Source organism: Branchiostoma lanceolatum, chromosome 1, assembly GCF_035083965.1.
Source record: "Branchiostoma lanceolatum isolate klBraLanc5 chromosome 1, klBraLanc5.hap2, whole genome shotgun sequence".
NCBI classification, from domain to species: domain Eukaryota; kingdom Metazoa; phylum Chordata; class Leptocardii; order Amphioxiformes; family Branchiostomatidae; genus Branchiostoma; species Branchiostoma lanceolatum.
Window position 1 is genome coordinate 28816588 of NC_089722.1, and position 17906 is coordinate 28834493.

At 39.4% G+C, this 17906-nt stretch overlaps 1 protein-coding gene across 4 annotated transcripts in view; it reads right to left on the reverse strand.

The window, feature by feature from the left end:
• LOC136447078 (serine/arginine repetitive matrix protein 2-like) overlaps window positions 1-17906 on the reverse strand; it is a 119980-nt gene that overhangs the window by 44994 nt on the left and 57080 nt on the right. For all 4 annotated transcript variants that reach the window (XM_066445765.1, XM_066445756.1, XM_066445789.1 and 1 more), the window contains one exon: window positions 13768-13896. In XM_066445765.1, the coding sequence (XP_066301862.1) occupies window positions 13768-13896 (129 nt within the window). The remainder of the gene's footprint in view (window positions 1-13767; window positions 13897-17906) is intronic.

Below are 17906 nucleotides of genomic sequence, written 5' to 3' on the forward strand. Positions count from 1 at the left end.
CTTTCTCTCTCTCCTACAAAATCAGTATCCACGGCAGCAGACATCAAAGGTCCTGGGTCAGTTAAAATTTTTGGACTTTCTTTCCGCAGCAATCATGGTGAGGTATCTTTTACACTGTTCCTGTCACTAAACCTGTATTCATAGCATCAGACATCAGCAGGAATGGAGTTAGTTGGAAATTTGCCTTCACTGAACTTTCATACTTTCTTGTCTCTGATTCAGATTTGAATCTGTATTGAGTCCAGGACACTCCTAATGGCTAATGGCAACAGGTATAATCCTGCGTGTACGTCCTTTCTGTAGGTTTCAGATTTCTTTGCGATAAGGTGCCGAAATGCCTTCCGGGCTAAATATAGCAGCCGCTTAATCAACTGGAAACAGTCCAATTTCATTGATGTCAAACTGATGGCTACTGTCATAAATTGGGAGCTTATATGGGGAATGTGAATAGTCCTCGTTTTGTTCACAACGTCAGCATGTTCTTTGGCAAAAGCTGCATGGCAAACTGATTTGCTACGGTCAAAACAACAAGGAAATAAAGCACCGTACAGGGAATTAACAACATATTTTGCACAAAAAGCATATTTTGAAAAGAATGTCATAACAGCATTATTCGTCAGTAGAAATGTTTTGTTTGCAATACAATCATTAATCAACTGAATGTTAAGCTGTCTTAACTGCATACAAATTACAAAATCGTTTCTCAAGAGATGAAAGGGTAGAGCCTATGGGAGGGATCAGTTCTAAAGGTCACCTCATTTCTTATGAGACATTAACAAAGATTTTCATTAACGAAGAAAAGGCGCTAATTCATCAAATGAATATCTATTGACAGGCATTACAATGCCGGACATGTATTCAAGTTTATCCTATTCAGTAGTGGCAAGTTTTATCAAAATACTTACATGTACGCTTCTTATGAAGTCATATATCATCTGGGGGTATGAATGTGTTGTAAAGGTTAAGTAGTCAATTACATGTGTTACATTTGAATGAACTGAATCCTGTTTCTTCCTGTGTCCTGAAAATATAGGGTCCATTCTTTTGGGACTGGTAAAACACCAGCAAAACATAAGATACAATGCAAACAAAAGGTCAGAAATGACTAGAAATGGTGTCGCAATACCATCAATTCAAACTGAGAAGACAGCGTAATTCTTTGTGGCTTACGTATATATCTAAAAATTCACATTAAATTGTACAATCTGCATAATGACATACATCCAGCAGTGAGCAGCCTATTGGAATTGTTGTAACTCAAAAAAAGTTTTTTAACCAGCATAATAAACAGTAATGACAAAGTGACTAATTTCCTGAAAGCCTATAAAGGGCATACAACAATCTAATAAGATTAATGTAGATGTGTCATTACAATTTGATTACTATATTAGTTGCTGACGTCAGAGATATTATTTCTCTAAAACTGCATTTGCGACAGGAAACAAAGCTATTCCATCTAATGTTGAATCTTTATTTGGCTAAATTTAGACCATTATCATTCATGAGACCTGTCACGCCCTACTGCTGCAAGCATCCGGATGACATTAGAGTTCTTTGACAAAAACAATCAAATTACAGACATACCATCAATGGTTGAAAATTTAGGAGAAAGAAGATGGCAACCAAAGTGCAACCTTCACTTAAAATATATCAAGTGCAACCAACAAGCTGGAAGTATAAGGTGAACATAAATTTCACACAAGTCAAACAACCAGAGCATTTTTATCCACACAAAGATTTAAGTAAGACTCCCCTCCAGGATAATCATGACTTTCTTAATTGAGTCTGGCATTTGCTCCATATGAGAAATGTTTAAGTGCATCAGAAGAACAAGATTTCTCATTGGAGGGGCAACAACACTTCCACCTGAAGAGCTGTCACATTCCAAATGTCAGGAAACAAATCAATGTATAAAGAACAGAAAAGTCAAGATATTCCATCGGGGAACGCCATGATTCAATGCCTACGTTTTAGAACATGTGCCATCAGTGCCCCAGGCATTATCGCAAGCTGCACCACTCATTCTTTACAAGGGACCATGCTATATTTTCACTAGCATTGACACGACATACATGTAATCTATCAAAAGTGTTTCCACTAAAGCTACATGGAGACTGTACCTACATGTACAAGTATGTTACCTAAAACCCATTTTTGTTACCTGGTCAGGAGTACTAAAGGTTTCCCCCTTTAAGGCCTCAGAGAAAAGGACCCATGTATAAGGTACATACATTTGTATTCATGTACATATAAAGCTGTGCGCTATCATGATCACATACACTGAAACTTAGGAAAACTTCATGGCATACATGCACATACAATTTGTGACTGTCTAGCTACATGTACATACATTTTATTTCTGAATCAGTGACTGCAAATGAATTGTATACATTTTGCAGGACTGATTGTCTCTATAGTTATCCTACAAATTAATCTTTTTTCAATTTTGAGACATGCAGAAATACACTTTTGCATGGCATCCAGGTTACCAGGTAGGATTTGAGAAAAGGTTGCACATCTTCCAGATACAGCCATCATGAGACCTTCTTTATTCACTTGTAATACTTTGTTTTGTTGCTGTTAAAACCCCGGGAAGAAAGCTAATGATACATCTATCGATCAAAGGGCACAGACACTGAAATACTGTAGGCGTTGTAGCATATTAAGAGAATCTGCCTAGCATGCAGGCACATGGAGAGACCTGTGTTAAATTGATCGTCATCTTATCTCCTTTCTCGCCCACACTGTTGACAGAGGACAGAGGCCGTATGATTGATGACTGTACGGTGGCAACGGAGAGACAGCCAGACTGGATACATCCTGCATAGGGTCAACCATTGGACCTCCGAATAGATGTAGGCATTTATAAAGACAACGCTTGACGTAACACTCTTATTAGGGATATCGTCCAACCTGCATGCCCTTTTTACCGTGGGCTGGATGATTGATTGTACCATCAGTACACCGAGGGGAGAGTGTGACTGTTACTCCCCGCATGAGTGCCTACTTTAGGTCTTAGATGTACGGATTTAGCCCTGAGTCTCCCCGATGCAAATCTATCACACGCTACTCTCTAACCTTTCTGCTGGAGATTCATGCACTGCGGGTCAGCGTAATGTCACCAGTCAAGCAAAAGTTACAGCTTGGTGGGGGCACTGTGACAGGATCTGAAAGAACATTAAACTTCAGGTGGTCGGAGGTTAGAAGCTTCTTGGCATTTTCCATAAACTATTCTCTTAGGGGATGATACATTTGAATAAGAAAGAGGATTCCTAAGAACATCCTGTCTTTTGCAGTATCTAAACATTTGAATCTAAGTTTTCTACCTTTGGTTTAATTCTGGACACTTCTCTCTTTGATGGATTAAAAGTTCTGACTGCCCTTTCAGAATTGTAGTAGGAGTTTAGAAGCTTCTTGGCATTTTTCGTAAACTACACTCTTCGGGGATGATACATTTGAATAAGAAAGAGGATTAAAAAGAACATCCTGGCTTTTGGAGTATCTGAACATTTGAATTTACGTTTTCTTCCTTTGGTTTAATTCTGGACACTTCTCCCTTTGATAGATAAAAATTCTGACTGCCCCTAAGAAATTGGCTTACATAATGACTGCACACTCCATTCCTTGTATTATTACCTGTAGGTACAAATTGTCTATGAGACAACATCTAAAACACAAAAGATTACTATGTTGCAGAAAGCTGATATTTCACATCTTTGGTTATGTTAATATTTGCAGCCATTTGATTTGCAGTATCTTATTTAGAAAGCTTGAATGTGAAATTAACCGAGACTTCATTCATTGGACTTTCCTCCAATACCAATTATCCGTCCAAAACCGCAGAATGGGTTTCCAATAAAGAAGTCTATGGTGGAACTGATATGATGGAAGATGTGGGGAGAAGTAATCGGCCAAATCACACTTGTAAGATCAAAAGAAATTAATGGGATGGCTAAAGAATGGACTTTCTCAACAAGAAAAGCAAAGTTAAAAAATGTGTTGGCAACCAAAAACTATGTATGTAGTATACACATTTGAGTTGGTACGTTCAAGGCTCCTGAAGAAAAATGGAGGGGTTGGGGTAATTTTTGTTTAAATACAGGTATATTTAAGTTATCAAATGATCTACAAAATCATACAAATAACATATCAAATATATCCCACTGCTTTTTCCGTTCCGATGTACTTTTTGTAGCCTCAAGATCAATAGATTCTGAAGCAATATCCCTCCATATATATATCATACTTTCTTTACAGAGAAGGTCATGGTCGTTGCTATGATAAAACCTTACAAACAAAATTACTCCCACACTTGATGGATATGTGGCACCTGTCACACAAATGTAACTCCAACATTGGAAACCTCCCATTTCTGACAGGAGTCCTGACATATCAGCCAGTTTCCAATATCCCAAAGTGCTGTACGTAGCAACTGTAACAGGAAAGCATCAATTTTGTTGGCACCAGAAAGGCTTTTTGAAGATTACTTCTGTGAAGATCTGACAGAAATTCAATTTTAACTCTACAGTGTGCCCAACCGTGTTTGCGGCAGATGGCAAGTTGTGACTGAGAAACCATTGTTACATAAATCACACTGGGTAGGACAAACTTCACATGTTACTCTTATAAAAAGACTCTGCTTCAGAGCTGTAGTGTATTCTTGCCTGACGATGGGAAGTATCTTCAAGCAGACCAGGTGTAATATAGCGTACATGTATTTCAAATGGCAATGTGGCAGATATTTGTCCCATATGTTTTCATATTAGAGATAGACCATCTGAATTTCTAAGAAACACTGACAAACCCCCCAGGGAGACAAGATAAGACAGAAACATGTGAAGTGCTGGCCCATCTTGAAAAGCATCATCCATGGAGATAAACTTTAACATTACATGTACAGAGTCAGAAAAGGTTTTTGCTCATTGTTTGCAACCAGAAGAGTAAGTTTACCTGCGTGTAATGTACATGTAGTAGAGAAAGGTAATAAAGATTCAAACAAACGAAAAGACAGGTACTTCTTAACATGTAATTCTAAAACAAAGATGGGTAGAGATATTTTTCATGGTATCATACCTTTACTTTGATGATCAACAAATTATGATTCATTGGAAGCAAACTTGAGTGTTAATGGGAAAGCTTTATCAGGAAGTCCCCACCCCCTTTACTGTTGGCCTACCTCTGACATTTCCATCAAGCACCCTGATGTCAAATAGGGTAAGATAACCCCATTCTGGTCCCAGTCACGCACAGGTAACCAAGAACTGCATTTCAATGGAAATCAATAACTAAACTGCCTTTGTGGGAACTGTCCAAGCATGGGTCGTTAGATTTAACTGCGCTGACGTAATTGTCTATGGTCAATGTAGCTTTAAGTCAGCATTTACTGTAACATTGTGGGATCGATGTCTGTCTCTGGTGTCCTGAACAATGAGGACATGTAGATTATGGAATATGAGTGCCGTAGTACATGTACTACTCAATGCTGGTAACAGAGTACCTTTCATCTGATATCCTGGTGAGCAGCTGGCCAGCTATGTTGTATTTCACAAATTCTAAGTTACATTCTTGCAAATACAATAAGCATTTTACTCAAATTCGAAGAAACATCTTAAGCCTTCCTTCAATCAATGTCTGTGAATTGCTCATGTGGCTATACCATCATGGCAATTCTGTCTGAACATTTGAAACTTTTGACAAATTCTTCTGTTGCCTTTCTTCGGTTAAAACAAAGGACCATGTCTTATCAATTTTTTCTTTCTTTCCCCCGAAAACCCCACCATATTAGAATTCATCATTCTTGCTCGCCAAAAATCTGAGTCTTTACATAACAACCAAGTTTCAGCACTAGGGACAGGTCCCACACAGCCTTCTGTGTCTAGTGATAAGGGACTTCAAGTCACATGGGAAAAGGTCAATGTTACCAAAGTGTTTCAGGATGCCAGGCCTGCAGTGTAGATATCACTGCACGTGGTCCACTTACTAAAGAAGTGCCAACCTTTGGGCCTGAACCGTTTTAGCGTGTGAATCCCGCATGTCCCAATGACGTAGAGTGGTTTAGCAGTGGGATGTAAGCCTTGACATTTCATGTGACGCAGACTGAGCTTTACAGTGTGAGTACAACAACTTGTGTTAGACATGGAGGATGAGCAAACTTTTGGCGCTGCATGGTATATAGCTGGATAAATGACGGGGAAAATGCAAGGTGGATCCTGCCTCGCAGCAAAGACTGAATGCTTCAACCTCTGAACGTCCTCTAAAGTCAGTACACATGATAACAGATGCTACAGGTGAAATTCAAGTAATTGAGAAAAATTGCGTGGATGAAAGCGCAATTTCCAGCACCACTTTTCCAGGAAAAACAGCGTGCTGGATTGCTTTGGAGGCTTTCCAAAGCCGCGGCTTTCCCAGTTGCTGTGAGTACATCACCCATGTAGAGGCACAAGTACATGTAGGGCAATGAAAGGCATTTGTCTGGATCGCATCTAGTTACCAGTGCAATAGCCTGCTGGGTAGAGAGCTGTGTTTGCACTTGAGGGGTCGCTGGTTCAAACCCCACCCAGGTCATACCAAAAACTTTAAAAGTTGTGCATACAGATTTCTCTGCCTAGCACTGGGCACTTATGAGAAACAGTATCATAGCAGTTGAGCACATCACTACCAGTAGACTAGCTGTTAGTATTTTCACAACTGTGTGGCCAAATAGAAACAGAAATGGGTGAAAAGGAGTCTAACTGTTGTTAGGGTTTGAAGGGGGTATTTAAAGGCTAAGAAGAGAGAGAGAAAATGTGAAGAATGAGGAACAGATTTAAACACATTCTTTTAACATGTTTCCAAGAAGAAATAATTGTGTTATGTTTCTGTGCAGTTCTTACTTTTATACTTACTTATTGATTAAGAAAGGCTGATTGCAGCTGCAGAGCATCCAGACTACTGCTGCAGCAGAATACAGTGGACTACTTCTATTGATTATGTTTAATGCATCAAGTTACATTGTTTTTCATTTTTAGTTCTTAATGCCTGCTGCAGTGCACCGACTGTATACTTCTTCTACACTTGTCGGTTTAAGTGATAAAGGGTAATGGCGCCATTAACACAAGTTGTTCACTTCAGTAAGCCATAGCCGCATCAAGTCATGTGCCTTTATTGATTTCAGATATCGGACTCAAAATATGCTGACAAACAACCTTGGTAAAATGATTCAAGCATGAAAGCTGCATACAGCGCTTCAGATCATCACATTCCTCATCAAGGCTTGCATTGAAAATCCATAAAGATTTAGAATAAATTAGATATTGATACTTTCTCCACTCTTTGAGCACAGCATTAATAAGAGTTTTGGTTGAGAAAGCACAGTCTGAGAATAATTCTGCTATTATTCCTTTCGACCCAAAGCTTAAATAATGACAAGATGGCTCTTTTTGACATCGCCGGAAGGGATGCCGTAAATCAATTTATTGATTGTACGTTATACATATGCAGAGTCAACGGTTTTGCCCTGTGATCCTTTTGTCCTGCAAATATGTTTGCCATTTCAACTGCACAAGGATAAAGATTGATAAAGCCACCATGTACTGCACACCACAAAGAAAGGCACCAAAATAAAGCAAAGTCATCCCAAAAGGGCAAATTAGAGTGAGAACAGTAAGTTGCTACATGTGCATTCAACATCATTTTGACAAGCTAGTTGCTTGGATGTTCTTGATTTATACATTAAAGTCGTCCAATCAACACTCTCATAAAACTTTCAGCAAAACTGACAAAATGAAACAGTACTAATGTTATGTCTTTCTACTGTACTGTAGGGGCAGTGAAAAACACCTAACTTTATACTGTGTTTTGCTGTTTTACAGTAAGTTCTTTTACAAATATTTAAACCACTACTCTGGAGAGCTTTCAAGATGTCTCTTCATCAACCCGGTAAAGTCCGATCTCGTCTTGGAGTTCTATTGTCAATGTAACTGTTCATCACGAATGCCGCCACCTCACAATCTGGAGTTCGTAACAACTAGAAAACTTCAGTATGATCTCTACTGCCCTAACACCCATCCAGCGCTGCAACTTCTCAATCTCACGACCTAAAACCCGGTAAAGTCAGATCTCGTCTTGGAGTTCTATCGTCAATGTGACTGTTCATCACGAATGCCGCCACCTCACAATTTGGAGTTCGTATCAACTAGAAAACTTCAGTATGATCTCTACTGCCCTAACACCCATCCAGCGCTGCAACTTCTCAATCTCACGACCTAAAACCCGGTAAAGTCAGATCTCGTCTTGGAGTTCTATCGTCAATGTGACTGTTCATCACGAATGCCGCCATCCTCAAAATTTGGAGTTCGTATCAACTAGAAAACTTCAGTGTGAGCTTTACTGCCCTAACATCCATCCAGCGCTGCAACTTCTCAATCTCACGAACTAAAACCCGGTAAAGTCAGATCTCGTCTTGGAGTTCTATCGTCAGTGTGACTGTTCATCACAAATGCCACCATCCTCACAATCTGGAGTTCGTATGAACTAGAAAACTTCAGTATGATTTCTGTGACTGACCTAACATCCATCCAGCGCTGCAACTTCTTAATCTCACGACCCTAAAACCCGGTAAAGTCAGCTCTCGTCTTGGAGTTCTATCACCAATGTGACCGTTCATCACGAATGCTGCCATCCTCACAATCTGGAGTTCATATCAACTAGAAAACTTCAGTATGATCTCTACTGCCCTTATGATCTCTACTGCCCTAACACCCATCCAGCGCTGCAACTTCTCAATCTCACGACCTAAAACCCGGTAAAGTCAGATCTCGTCTTGGAGTTCTATCACCAATGTGACCGTTCATCACGAATGCCGCCATCCTCAAAATTTGGAGTTCGTATCAACTAGAAAACTTCAGTGTGAGCTTTACTGCCCTAACATCCATCCAGCGCTGCAACTTCTCAATCTCACGAACTAAAACCCGGTAAAGTCAGATCTCGTCTTGGAGTTCTATCGTCAATGTGACTGTTCATCACAAATGCCGCCATCCTCAAAATTTGGAGTTCATATCAACTAGAAAACTTCAGTGTGATCTCTGTGACTGCCCTAACACCCATCCAGCGCTGCAACTTCTCAATCTCAAGACCTAAAGCCCACGCAAAATCGAGCCAGTCATCTACCGCCTGAATGTCACCCGGCACACTCCCACCCGCCGAAAATCAATTTTCCATTTCCGAGGCTCGGGACCCGCTTTGCACTTTCCAACTCTCTGACACGTTCCAAAGGTCAGCCTTCGATGGCCATGAGCGTCAATTTATTGCGGGGCTGTTCTGAGAGGGATTTGTCTGATAGGAACCACATCAGGTATCTCTGCGAGGATGTACCTCTTAATGAATCTCACATGACGCGACGCACTCTGCATCAAACTTTTCAAAGCATTTCCTGTTCCACACAATGACTCAATGATGCTGCATGAATCTTTCATCCTTAAAACTTTTTTCCCTTCAGACATGTGCATTATTAACAACAAGGATCAGATGGAAAATTTCCATTCTTCAGAATATTGTCTTTACAAATTTTCCGAAGATGCTGACTAAGCATCTAACAGCAAGCTTATGCTATAATCATTAACATGTTACCGACATGCACACTGCAGGCGACTAATGGAGATCTTAATAAAACAAACAAACAAACAAACAAATTTGCAAGGGAAAAAATTCAAACACACCTGTCCAGGACCTAAAAATTCTACTGCAAAGAGGGGAGGGGGTCTAAAATGTCAACTACTGCCTCCTCCTGATTTGACAATGGCATATATATAGCCCATAGGCAGGTCTAATACATGATATATATTCCTGTGATCTTCCTCTGTGCTGACAGCGCAGATGGTCCAAAATAGGTCACTCAATGATGCCATCTGGACCTGACATATATCTCCATACATTTGTACAATCTATACCCCAGTCCACAAACCTAATTAAGTCTCCATCCTTGATCTATAATTTACATTGTTCCAATCTGAAAAGAAGATCGAAAGCTTTCCTTTCAGCTGAATGCTTCAATTGAGACTCTTTTGATTAAAATTTTGGTAAGTAGATTTTTTCTAGTGGTTAATATACATTTCTTCTAAATATGACAAAACAGTAGGTAAACACAACTAGTTAGTCGTATAATATACGTGCCTCAAGTACACTTCCTTTGATATACTCTATTTGCTCCATTTTCCCCAAAATATGTACAGACATTGCAAACTGCCCAAACTTCATCCTGAAAAGTCAGAGAAACAACTTATAAAATTCTTACGGTTTACACTACAGGCAGAAAGAAACTGAATAGCAAAGTTGTATCGAAGTTTCTTCTATGCACTATTGTCTCTATAGACTTTGAAGGTTTCTTGACATTGGCATGCATGATCTCACCAGGGACAGGTTTCTATCTCATTTCAACAGTCACATTTTGCACGCAAGGGTAACAATACAGCACAGCTAAGCATATACACTTGTACAAAGCCTGACCAGCGGGTGTTTATTTTGATAGGTATGCTATCTTTCAAAGGGTTGGAACACACACCTGCATGTAATGAATAATTCAATTTTTCAGCCTTCTTTCAATTAAAGAGACGAGCTTCCCATAGCCAGGGAAAAAATTGAATGATGTCTGAAATTGAATGGCATTTTGCTGATTGAATAGCAGCATGATATTGGAGCAGTCAAAGGTTTCCTTAGATGAAAGGGTTAATATCTTTTTTTTTTACTTTGTCTGCTTGCTAATGTTGTTGCATTCAAAACATAATGTGACAATCTTGCACGTATACCAAAGGATTCATGTACATGCAGTTTTAAATGAAACATGGGAGGGGGGTAAGGTACAGGACTGGTGCATTTTGTAAGAATGTAAGAATAAGAAAATGATGCTTAATTCCTTAATCTTAGCTCTCAAAATAGTTGCTTCCAAATCTGTCACATGTACAAAGTATGTATATTGTATTTTTCCTTTTGGGTACTGTGATCCTCAAAACACAACTGAAGAGTTAACATTGAAATATCTACTACAGTTGTATAAAATGTACTAGGTTGATATGCAATGTAAAGCACATACTGAAACACAGGCAGGTGCTTCTTTTTCATCCAAGAGGTGCCCTTGAATGTCCTTGGACACATCTTGCAAAGGCCACAAAAGTGACCTGTGCCATGCTAAAGGTTAACCCACAACCCTCTTGAAAGGTCTTTCCCATATATCAGATTTCACATATGCCACAACCTTTTATACTGACCAACCAATCACCAGTCAACAGTAGAATAATCAAGACTACTAAGTTTATCTAGACTAAGGACAGAATAAAGAGAATGAGAAACCATGGCTTCTGCTTCTATTGATGGTTAATCAGTTGCTGTACATGTACTAAAAATGAAGAAAAGTCTGACTTTTCTGTAGCCTGGTATCCAAATCTGCAGAGAGGGCAGAAGAAACTCTGGAACTAAAATAGGTTTGAATACCAGGCTACAGAAAAGTCAGAGTACCAGGCTAAATTTTCTGCCCAACCTCAGCGTAACTCTTGCCTTCCATCTAATGATGTACTATCAGAATGTTCTTGCAATTACAAAACTGTCGTCATTACCAAGCTGGATGGCATAAACTTAATACAGACAGATGTCTGGCTGAATAAGGTTGACAGATAGGATAAGGCAAATGGCTTCAGCTCAACACTATTACAAATGACAGTTATCAAACACCAAAGCCTAATGGATATTACTGGTTTTGAAATGTCTGATGAATGTACACAAAGCTGATAGTGACTTCATTAATCTTTTGCATTGGACAGTCTTCAGAAGCAGCTAAAGCTTTCTTGGACTCTTCTGTAATAACACTGTGTTATGTTTCAACTGATTAAAGCCATGTTGGCATGAGGCACATTGTATAATGTATAATCCGTCAGCTATGACACTTACCAAATAGTCGATGAATTCTTTATCAGTAAAATCTGAATTTTCTTTGAGTGCATACACCTTAAGGATAGGAGTTGTCCTACTTTATTTCATGTACCACCCCTTGAGGCTTCTTAAGTATTAGAACCCACTACTTGAGGGACTCACAAAGCTTGAAGGCACTAAGATGAGGATCTGTCCTGTATATTGGTTGTTAGAACTGACTGTTTCGACTTGAGACGTATAGTTCCCTTGTGGGCATTTCATCAAGCAGTTCTAAGTTAGTTGTTAACAGCAGTTGTTCCAAATCAATCACTCCATTTCCAATTAACACAAATCATTCTGGAATTCTGTGAGTACAGTGTAGTAGTCATTAAAACACCATTGAGACACATTGGACCTTTGTAACAGTAATCAACCACAACAGTTACAGTTTGTATGTAAATTACAAATAGACATTTTCCATCTTATCTGCATAACGTGACATCATCTCAGCAGTGGATTACTCATTCCTTGACAAAGACTAGTGTTGTACAGTCAAAAAATTGTCCAATTTTTGTGTTGGAAATTACAGTTAAAACTTGTTTCAGAAAGATATCTTGTGTGTTGAATATACACTATATACGTTAAAAGCAGTTGCCGAATGCAGCTGTCCCAAACCACAGTGGGTTCCATTTGCACCACTATAGGCTACTGCGTACACACATTGATGAATAGGTGGGCAGACATTTGGCAACTTATGACAGTTCAGCTTGGATTCGCTCCAACAGTTTCTCACATTTTTCATCATTATAGATTTCACGCCTGGAGCCACAGGCTTATTCCCTGACTACATGTCTACTGGGTTGTCGCAGTCTATAGCTCATGATAATCCTGGGGTCGCTGCACATATTTTGTGTGTCTGAAAGTGAAGAAATGCTATGACCTTCATCACTTCACAAGGTCGCGCAACACCACACAATGACATTATATACCTAATGCTAACTGTAGTTGTCGGATAATAACTACATAAAATGTACCTGTGTCATTTTTTTGGACAGTTGTAAACTGGATCATATATACATCATTAGTAGGTATTTTACCTAAATATGTACATCAGTGGGTATTTAACCTTAAACACACTGAAGTAGCTATTTGGCACCCCATGTTCCAATTGTTAAAGGAGTTAGGCATGCAGACATGGCTGCAGAAGAGAAGGTTAAAATTGCATCAAGGTCAGTGCATATTGAAGTCTGCCCACTTGCTTGTTATCTGTGCAAATCTTACCACGACCATTTGACCTTTAGAGGCAGGATCACTGTATTCTTCTCAGCAATGTCAGTCATCTCTCACGGGTCAACATGACTCCTCAACAAGTCGTAACATGACAACATTTATCTACTCAACAAACATCCTGCCACTCATTCGTTTCTTTTTTTCTTCTTCATATTCACAGTCTGCATGCCTGTCACATGATCCATTTACTTTCAAGCTGTGTACCATTTTCTGTTGCTTCTTTGTTGCAACTAAATTGTACAATGTATATGCTCTGATGGTGGAATTCAGCATCACACTCTTGTATACTCACAACACCTGCAATCATGAGCAAAGCTGATAGATGGCGCTACTTTACAGATAGAATGAGGCCCAGAGTTCTAGCCAGCACCCATCATTCCATCATTTGATGGGAATTTGTTGCATCTAATGGAATTTTTTAGACCATTCCGTCAATCTTGACAGTCAAAAATCCATCAGTAAAGATGTAAAATGTCCAAATTGAATAAATTGCTATAGAAGTTTGTACCAGGTGACAAAAAAAAGAAGACTCTTTGTAAAATCTTTCCGTCAATGGGAATTGGGATGATGAAAAAAATATTTCAAGACATGTCAGCTCACCTTGGACGACCTGGTCCCCTCTCCACCTCTTCCTCCTTTCCTCCGGTGCCGGTCGAGCCGACGCCCTCTTTCTCCATCAGCATACGGCGGAAGGTCGCCACCTTGCGCTCAATCTCCTCCTCCGAGTACCTGGAAGATATCAACATAACCGAAATTCAGTAAACATACAGGCCGATCAACCTCAATTAACATTAATCCGCCGGGTAACATAAATCCGCCACAAACAGTGGGTTTGAGAGATCTCTAGTGCAGCACCTCCAGATATTCAGATCTCAAACCCAACATCCCCCAGTTTAATGCATACAGGAGTGCATTAAACTGGGGAATGTTGGGTTTGAGATCTTTTTGGACGTATCTTTTCAGGGTGGCAGAATTATGTACTCTAAGTGGAATGTATTTATTAGTTATATTTAGTAGATTAAAGATTTGGTTTTTCTGCTCCCTAAGATCTGTTCATATATAATTGACATAATGCTGTCTTGCTTGATACATGTATCATTACATATTTTCATGGCTGTTCATGACATTCCTAGGCAACAAACAAACGTATGTACTGCAAAGTATTTGATTTGAGAAAATGAATTTACTGTCACTATAACTTGACTAAGCTGCACTGCTATCGGTAACTGCTAGGCTGCACTAGTACCTGGTGATACTGCTATTCTGTATCTCATACATGTAACACAACGATATGATGAGACACTGCAGTACAAAGCAAGATCAGCAGGTTGCACTTTTGATGCTCAGTTGAAACAGTCTTTGATGCACTATGATGTGTGACAGTGAGTAACGGTCCCACTAGGACAAACTACAAGGGTTGCAGCAACTGTCATGATAGAAACAGGGCAACAAAATGCAGATACTTCAGAGAGCTTTGTATGAGAAAATCTTGTTGACTGCATGAGACATGAATGAATGAGGCCTTTAATGCCACCTTGCACCAAAAGAATCCGCCTGTCCATTTACAATAGACATTTCCATAATTTCACATACTCAGATGCTTAACTAGCACGAACTGCAAACCCTATGCACAGCTGACTAATAGTAATAACTCGCACACCATGGTTCAACTAGATATCAATCTTTCTCTATGGTTAACAATGAATCCCATATTTCTAACTCTGCTGTCCTATCTCCCACGCCACCTGTTCTTGCCATAGATACTTTGTAGATAGTACAGCACAGCCATAAAATATGATCTGCACTGTTTTTCAGAGATATAGGCATTAAGGAAGCTAGGGGGAATAAGTTATCAGCAAAATAACGCTGTGTCAATGGTAGGAGGATTATGAATTCCCTGTAGTACCCACCAGATGTATCTAATCTCCAGTAACACCTTTGCCCTTTCATTCCCAGTATAAAACTTTATCGCATTAACTTTCACAGGCTGTGACACTGCTGGAGAGAAGATACTAGTATTTCCCCTCATCATAGCTCACCTTGAAGGACCCCATTCATAGATCAAGGTTTTCTTTTAACCTTCTCTCAGCGACGTATATGGGTTCATTCAGGCACATATTCTAGGTTTCTCCAGGACAGATTTAAAGAATCGAATTCTTTGGAGAATTTCCGTTGTTCGGAATTTTTTCTAGTATCATGAAAACTCTAAAGATGTACTTGTGTTGTGCTATAAGGTACATGTATGCATATCGTAAGTTGTAATAACAGTATGAATGTGTGTATGGTGTACAGTTATGTACCTGTAACTGTAACTTGTAGTAGAGGTCAACAGGAGGTTGGAAGGAAAAGAAATTGTAGTTTTAACAGATGCTACCTTCTTGATTTAACAGTTTTCGATGTATCAATCAACAGAAAAGGCAACATCAATCCTACAATACCAGGAGCAGGATGTATTACGTAATAAGCAGCTATCCAAAAATCAATGGCAAAGTGTAGTAAGTGATCCGTCAAGTGGGAACAGTTAGAAACGATGCACCTGCTGCCTGCACTGGAAATCAATAGGGTTAAGCAACGACATTCAGGACTTCTGGTTAGGTCAAGTCTACCTATTATGTTTAAGCTTTTATTCACCCTTGCTTGATTACCCCTTCCATGGCAAATGACAAAATCACTATCTAAGTATACTACTATAAACATATGTGTACCAAAGAATTCTGTATCTGTATAACACACCAGCTTTGCAGGCACGTGGTTATATTATAGTTTATACTGAACGACCTGTAACACCTAACTTTTGCACATCTAACTGAAAGCATTATCTAAAGCTATCTAGTGAGGATGCTTGCAACAAATTCCACTATACGATAGTTCAATAGAATTTTAACATTTTGTGGAAAGTTAACATGGTAGACCATAGTTCATCTAAAAGGCTATCTTTCCCAGCAGGGCCCCTTCTAAATAGTAAAGGTCACTCCATCAGACAACATGATATCCCAACTGAATCACTAAATGTTACAGTGTACCAATTCCACTTTCGTGCATGGATGAACCTACAGCTTGCTGAAAACTTAACCTTCTCTCTGTTGCCTAAGCGTGAGGTTATTTCAATAGGGAAAAGAACACTTACTACTGTAACCGTAACAGTAACTGTAGATAATTTACATAATACATACCGTACTACATGTACCTATAGGTAAAGCTTTTTTGATACAGTGGAACTGTGCAGAACTTCAAAGTCGGTCTCCTTCAACTGTTACAGGCAGTTACACTAGCCTCCACCAGGCCCTCTTACGGGCGAATGAATCGTAGAATTCGGCAGAAAAAGTAATAATTAGCCAGTAGAGTCAGTCCACAGTGAAGATCACATTTCGCCCGTTTAGGGCCTGTGATATGTCGGTAGATTCTTTGATAGCCAGTAATCACTATCTAATAGGTGCCAAGTAGCTACATGTAAATGATCCTTTTATTGCTTTGGTAGAGACTACAGTTACACTATCACAACTGATAATTGCCACACTTCCCATTCCAATCTCCCTGCAAACCATCACTTGGATACACATGTACATGTATGTAAAAGATTGTATTGTATATATATATATCCTTTTTTATATGCCCCAGGGGCCATGAGCAGCCCGAAAGAGACTTGATGGCAACAACCCAGTTGACTCAATGCCACATGCAATATGTAACGTTGTGACGACCAATGCTTGCTGGCAAAACTTCAATAACCAGAGCGTTTCATCAGGTACGCAATGGAGAAGGGGGAAATAACCTTGCTACAACACCAGGAGTAAAAGTGACAGTTACTTATACCATGGAACAAGCCTGCACAAAACCGTTCATTAAATTGTCAGAGACCATTAGCACCAATGTTATAGTGTAATGGATACAAAGAACAGGAGGATCAACGGCTGACTCCATATTGGACTCACGTCAAGGCCAAACTTTACAAATCTGACTTTGATGATGGTGTGGAAAAATAACAAGGTCACATACTAAGGGGCCCAAAATCGATCTTGACCTTCATCTTTTCAAGACTTACCAACATACCAAATATAATCAATCCAGAGGTACTTGAGAAAGCATGCTGACTACAAACCCAGAAATACACACAGACACACACACACAGACACGGTAATGAATGCCTAGACCCTGGAGTTTAATCAGTCTGTTGCTGTCTACATCTATACTAGACAGGAGTCACCTTAGTTTGTAATCGCATGATTCAGAAGGGTCACATGTCTGCCTTCTGTCAGTCAGTAATACCTTCATGCATCACACATCTCCTTAATGGGAATGTCTGATTGACTTGTGTGTGCAGGCACATTGCAGGTCATTTAGCAGACCCACCCTCTCAGTCCAGCCTCTAAACTTTTATTGATAGCCTCATCTCATGAATAGTGTCTGGAAAGATGTAAGCTTTTGACAGTGCTGTTTCTGCATCTGTATAATCTATACAGTCGGTTCAACCACCCTTGGAGTAACACACTGATGCATTTTCTCAAGATACATTTATAATCTTCCAAATAGCATGCATGTAGAGTAAGTTGACAAGGCCTTAGATTGCAGGATTTGACTGATGAAGTTTCAAGTTAAAATCTAGGTCCTCTTTAGATGGCAGGAAAACAAGGACCACAACTCTCTGACCTGAGGATTTTCAACATTTATGATTCAAGGATCATTACCTTTGACAGTACTATGAAGGTCATACATGTATACAATATCCTGTAAAAGTGATA